This window comes from Marmota marmota, unplaced genomic scaffold, assembly GCF_001458135.2.
Source record: "Marmota marmota marmota unplaced genomic scaffold, marMar, whole genome shotgun sequence".
Lineage (NCBI taxonomy): Eukaryota > Metazoa > Chordata > Mammalia > Rodentia > Sciuridae > Marmota > Marmota marmota.
In genome coordinates this window covers 3,388,714-3,395,610 of record NW_026000305.1, presented here as the reverse complement: position 1 = coordinate 3,395,610, position 6,897 = coordinate 3,388,714, and the positions used below count along the sequence as shown (strand labels likewise).

The 6,897-nt window shown below is 29.4% G+C and overlaps 1 protein-coding gene across 3 annotated transcripts in view; it reads right to left on the bottom strand.

Annotated features, from left to right (window-relative positions):
- Positions 1–6,897, bottom strand: part of Rps6ka6 (ribosomal protein S6 kinase A6) — a 101,765-nt gene that overhangs the window by 44,175 nt on the left and 50,693 nt on the right. For all 3 annotated transcript variants that reach the window (XM_015502134.2, XM_048797296.1, XM_048797297.1), the window contains 3 exons: positions 6,088–6,169; positions 5,388–5,468; positions 3,753–3,832 (listed from right to left, as the gene is read on the bottom strand). In XM_015502134.2, coding sequence (XP_015357620.1) covers positions 3,753–3,832; positions 5,388–5,468; positions 6,088–6,169 — 243 coding nt within the window. The remainder of the gene's footprint in view (positions 1–3,752; positions 3,833–5,387; positions 5,469–6,087; positions 6,170–6,897) is intronic.

The window sequence follows — 6,897 nt, the reverse complement described above, 5'->3', positions numbered from 1 at the left end:
TGGGCGCGGGGACAGATTTATGAACCTAGTGACAGAACTGCAGAAATAAATGAAACAAAATTTGATAGAGTTTAGTAACAATACAGTAGACCAAATACCACTATTAACAAACTTGACCTAGCTGACATTTATAGAACATTCTACCACCCAATAACAGAACAAATATTCTTCTCAAAGGCACATAAAATATTTACTGAGACACTGTATTTTGAAGCATACAGTTTATTCTGAAACGTAAAGCAACTATAAATTTAAGAGAATTCAAGTCATAAAAAATGTTTTATGACTATGGTGACATTAAATTAGAAATCAATATTAGCAAGATATTTAGAAAAGGAACAAATATTTGTAAAATAAATAATGTTTCTAAAAACCCAATAATTTAAGGAAATAAAGGAAAATTAAAAGTATATTGAAAAATGAGCAGGGGACTGCCACATACAAAATTGTGAGAATGACATTAAAGCAGTAATTAGAAGTAAATTTGTACCAATACCCACAATAGAAAAGATGAAAGTCTTTGAATGAATAGCTTAATATTCCATCTTAAAAAACAGAAAAAAGAAAAGCTAATGAAACACAAAGTAAGCAGTAATAAAGGCTAAAGCAGAAAAAAATGAAATGGGGAATGGAAATACAATAGAGGAAAAAAATAAATAAAACCAAAATCTGGTTCTTTTACGAGAAAAATTAAATTGATAATCTCCTGACTGGACAAAAAAAGAGAAGACATTTATCAACATTAAGAATAAGAGCAGTGATACCATCAACAACTCCATAGTTAGAAAATAAAAATTATAAGGGAATATTATGAGCAACTTTGTGCCTATAAATTTGGTAACACTGACAGATAATTCCTGAAAGACACAGGCTAGCAAAGCTCACTAAAAAACAAAGAATACCTTAAGTCTACATGTAAATTGAATTTTTTGTTAAACATCATTGTAAACAAAACCCCCAGGCTCTGATGGCTTCACTGGTGAATTGCATCAATCATATAAGAACCATTATCACTGAATCTACATAAACTCTTCATAAACTCTTGAACAGGAAAAGAACAGGAAAAAAATCCTACCCAACTTATCTTATGAGGAAAGAATTACTGTGCTACCATAAATAGAAAATAATATAAGAATATTACAGTCAAATATCCATCATGAAAATATATGCAAAAGTTCTTAAACTTTTAGCAAATAGTATCCAACAATATCAAAAAGTATACTGCATCATCATGAAATGGGGCTCATATACAAATGCAAGTTTGGTTCAACATCTGAAAATCAATTACTGTAATTCACCACATCAAAAGACTAAAGATGAAAAAACAAAATCAACTCAATAAAATGGAAAAAGTATTTCACAAAACATAATATCCATTAAAAAACTCTTTACAAAGCAGTAGAAAAAGAAAAACATCTAAAAATACCAATGTTTAACTTAATGGTTTATGGTGAAATTCTGCTTCCCCCTAAGATCAGAACCAAGGCAAGAATGTTTGCTCCCACCAGTCCTATTAGACTGGAGGTTAAAGGCAATGTAGCAAAGACAAAAGAAATAAACAATGTTCATAATCGAAAAGAAGAAGTAAAACTACTTGGTCACAGAAAAGAAATACAATGTCCTTGAAATCTATTTTTTTTAAAAAAAGTTCTAGAAGTAACAATTATGTTGAGCTACATAAAGGTATACAAATTAAACATAAGAGGAATAAGTATTTCCATCCAATTTAAAATTAAGAAGTCTGTTTTATTGATTTTTTATTGATAAAATTTATTGACTTCTTAGCATTAAAATAGGAACCACTTAGAGATAAATTTGACAAAAGATGTGTAAGCCCTATATACCGAAAAAAGACATAACCGAGAGAAAATAAATAACTGGTAAATAAATGGAGAGAGAAATCATGTTTATGGATTGGAAGACTAAATATTGTTAAAATGTCAATTAAATGCAAAGTGACCTATAGATTCAATGTAATCCCAATCAAATCCTATCAGGTTTCTTTTAGAAAGAGAAAAGTTAATCTCAAAATTAATATGAAAATTCAAATGAACCGGAAGAGCCAAAACAACTTTTCAAAAGAAAAACAAAGCTCAAGAATTATACTACCTTACTTCAAGATACATTATAAAGGTACAGTAGTTAAGACACTGTGGGATTGTCATAAAGAGATGAATTAACAGAAGAGAGAATCCAGAAATAGTCCTTCATATATATGATCCTTTGGTTTTCAAATAAAATAAAAAACAATTCAATGAAAAAAGGACAGTATTTTCCAATGATGAAGCTAGAAAAACTGGATATTCATATAAAAGACTTCAATACATACCTAAAACCATATATTAAAATGAGATTAAAATAGATCAGAAATCTAAATGTAAAACCTGAACTACAAAACCTCTATAATATATAGGAGAAAATCTTTACCTGCGATGAGGCAAATATTCCTTAAACAGGATATTATAAACACAATTTATTAATGCAAAAACTATAGTAAGACTTCATAAGAATTGCTAAGAACTTCTGTTTGTCAAGCGGTACCATTAAGATATTGAAAAGACAAACTATGAACTAGAAGAAAATCTGCAACAAACATATATGATCAAGGAATGTCATCTGAATATATAAGTAAATTTTAAAACACAGTAAGAAAAGAAACCAATTAAAATGGGGAAAAGGGTTAAACACATTTTATCAAAGAAGACTGACAGAAAATAGGTACAGGAAAAGATGCTCACATCATTTGCCATTAAGTGTGATGAAATTTATAACTACAATGAGGTACAGATTTATCAGATTTATCAGATGTCCCAACTTATAAAAGACTGACCATACCAACATTACTAATGATATGAAGCAACTAAAACTCTTATATGCTGCTGGTGGGAATGTAAGTATATAACCACTTTGGAAAACAGTTTGTCAGTGTCTTTAAAAGCTATAATATCCACCTCCCATATGACACAGCCATTATATTCCTAGGCATTTACTCATGAGAAATGAAACGTATGTCCATACAATCACTTGTGCATGAATGTTTACAGCAGCTTTATTGGTAATATCCCAAAACTGCAACAACTCAAACATCCATCAACAGGTGAAGAGATAAACAAATCATGGCGTATCCATAAAATGGGCAATGTTACTCAGTAATAAAAATGAACTGTTGATACATACAACAATGAAGGATGAATCAAAATAATTATGATAATTTAAGCAAGACTAAAATTAATATATATTGCATAATTCAATTTACATAACCTCCTAGAAGATACAAACCACATAATGACAAGAAGCAGATTCAGTAGGTTAGGGTAGGAATAAGGCATTACAAAGGCACTTTTGGAGATGATGGATATGCTACTTATTTTGATTTTAATTATAGTGTCAAAATTTATCAAATTGTATATTTAATGTGTACAGTTAATTGTATGTCAATTATACTTCAATAAAGCTATATTAATGAACACATTAAAAACTAACCTGAAAGGCATTTAGGTATCTTGAGGAGCCAAAGTTCTAGGCTTGATCCTATCTACTTCCATCAGTTACTCATATGATTTTTGTGTTTAAAAGTATAATGAGTAATAGACTAAGATGATTTAAATGACATGCAGACAGAAAATGCCATTGACTATCACATCACTAAATGTTATGTAATGAAACAATAATTACCAATTGAATTTCTATAGGAAAATATGAGTTTTCTTAATTTTTGTTTCTATAAACAGTAAAAATTTATACATACTCACCTCTTTGGATAATCTTGTAAAGACATCTCCTCCCCTGAGAAAATCCAATATTAAATACAGCTTCCCTTCAGTCTGAAAAGCTAATTATAAATCATAATGTAGTAACAGTATAATCTAAAAGGCTTAAAAGCTTAATATACTTTTAAGTTAATATGTCTGTTTAGACTCTTATCCCTAAACACTATAAAGCAATTAAATATTTACTCACATAATCCATTGTTGGATAACATCTCAAAATTAAATGCATTGCTTAATCCAGTGTTAAAATAGCTATGAATTCCTTTTCAGAACATAATCAACTTTGCCTGTGGCTTTACGCCTTTACACAGAAACTTCTATCACCACTGTTTCCCTGATTTTTTGTAGTATGTTGTTCTACCAGTCTGAACTTTGCCCCCCAGCCATCTTTTGAAAATCAATTAATTCCATAAAGCTCAACAAAAATGATACCTCCTTCATTAATCCTTCCATGATTTCTCCCTTTTCTTACTTTTCTATAGCATCCTTAATCCCATCCACATGAAAATTATTTGCTATTACTCTTGATATCTCATCATACTTTATGTATGCCTCTTTTATGATACTTATTTCATTTTGATTTATAATTTTTTTCATTTGCATGTCTATCTTCTCTATAGAGTATAAATTTCTTGAGGTCCAAGACTTTAATTCCATAATCACTGCATTTAGTACCGTGTTTTGCATAAATAGATGCTTAATGATTAATGACATACTGGAGATTAAAAGTCCTCAGATAATGCTATTTATATTCTATAGGATAACAAAGAGTGAAGGAATAATGGATGCACATTTTTTTGTAGGTTTCTTAAAATACAACTGGGTAGGGCTGGGGCTGTAGCTCAGTGGTGAAGCACTTGCCTAGCATGCGTGAGGCACTGGGTTCGATCCTCAGCACCACAAAAAATAAATAAATACAGATACTGTGTGTTCATCTACAATTAAATATAAAATATTTACCAGTAAATATTTTAATGTAATAGTTGTCGAAATTACTCTAAGTATAAAAAATAGCTGCTCCTAATTTTTTAAATGTAGAAAAATGACAGTGACACAGTAAACTGTATCAGTAGTTTAATTTTATCTTTTAGTTCCCCCGAGAACCATAATCTCATCCATAACTTAACCCTGGAGCCATGATTCAAATTCAGAAATACCTGACTCCAAAGCTCCTATTTTTTTCTATGATACTCAGTATTTTAAATGATAATTTGTTACTTCTATGTATAAAAAATAGTTCAAATAGACTAATGTAACTACATGGTCCTCTTGAACAAAACCAGGAAATAATTAATATTGTTATTATGAACAAATACCCAAATATTTTACATAAATTATCACAGTAGCATATTGCCTGAGATCACTGGAGGTGCAGACTAGTATAGGAATATTTCTAGACAAGTAAGTAGAAGACAATATCTTGTTACTTTGGACAAATTAACGAACATAGACAATAAAACAAATAAAACTAAAAGTTAGATGTTTATACTCATTTCAGATAAATACATTTTACATAGTTGAATACATTAATATGCTTGAAGTATTTGTTTCTTATTATTTTACTGTGTAAAAGGGAATCTTCATTTTCTAATTCTCTAAATAATAAGGATTACATACCATAGTGCAGTTTGACAATAAATGGATGATTTACTTCCACCAGTATATCCCTCTCCATCTTTGTCCGAACTCGGTCTCGAACTAAAAATTACAGGAGTAGACTATATTAAACTTGTTGATAATTTCAGTAATGATCTAATCAATGATTTACCAAACAAGAATATAAAAAATATATAACTTCATAGGTGCCTAAATTTACAGTATATATATTCCTAGATAATAATGACCATATTCTCAGAACATCAACACATTCAATATATATCTAGAGATAGGTTACAGTGGCATAAATCAATATTTGCCTACTATGTATTTCTTGTGTATTAGCCTTTAATTGTGCAAATGAGTATATCATTTAAAACTGAGCTTATTGCTATTTCTATCACAGCCTAAAAGATAGTATAAAGTTTATGTGGGTGATTGTGCTTTCTTAATATGTAACACTAACACAGATATTACAGGAAAAAAAAACCAAAAATCAATGAAAGAAAAGAGTATATCTTGATAAAATTAAATTAAATATGTCACATTTCTAAGCATGAAATATTTACCCAGATATACTATCTTTAATCACTTACTTGCTGGTTAGAAAACTTAACAATTATTAATGTTAAGAAGAAACTACATCTACTCACATTATACATGCAATATATAGCATATTTTTTAAACAAACTGTGTTTTAATAAATTTTCTAATTTTCTACCTTTTAAAGAAGCTTTTTTTAACACCTTCATTGCATAGAGCTGCCCAGCATCAGGTCCAGTCTTCTTTCTAACCAGAAACACCTAATAAGAGAATTTTTTAAAAAGTGAAATTCAAGTCATTGTTCGTGTGTGTGTGTGTGTGTGTGTGTATTCTTTTTAATGTTGATGGACAAGTACTATCACTTAGACAAGAGCAAGAAGTTCTGGTATGCTATTGCAGTCAAGTAACTACAGATTTAAAAAAATAGGCTATATGTTTCAAAAAGCTAGAAAAATGAAGACATACTTGGCTATCCATAAACTCACTAGCACATCTTTATTCTTGAATTTTCTCTAATGTTATAAAGATAGACCTTTCCCATAAGTATACTGTAATTTATATTTTTAGTTAATATACTCTCTCAATCTGCGTCACTGAGTAAAATCACACTATGCATAATACCACTTTAGAAATGAAAATTTTAAAAGGAGATGACACGGTAATATACTTTGAGAAGTTTGTGATGTAAGAAATTAAAAAAAAAAAAAACAATGAATGACTAATTTGAGGTGGAAACCTCCTTCTAAGACCCAAGTCCATTTCCATGTCCTTAATAAAGCACAAACAAATCTTATTACTGTGAATTTAATACCTCCATTTCTATTCCCTTATTGGTCTATTTTAGAAGTTACCAGGCATTTTATTTTGTAGAAAGAAATCAGATGCAATGCTTATCTTCTGTCTGCCACATGAAAGAATCAAGGTGACACATTATCTCAATAAACAAGTAAATGTTAACTCTTTAATATTATTAGCAAACTTAATTTAT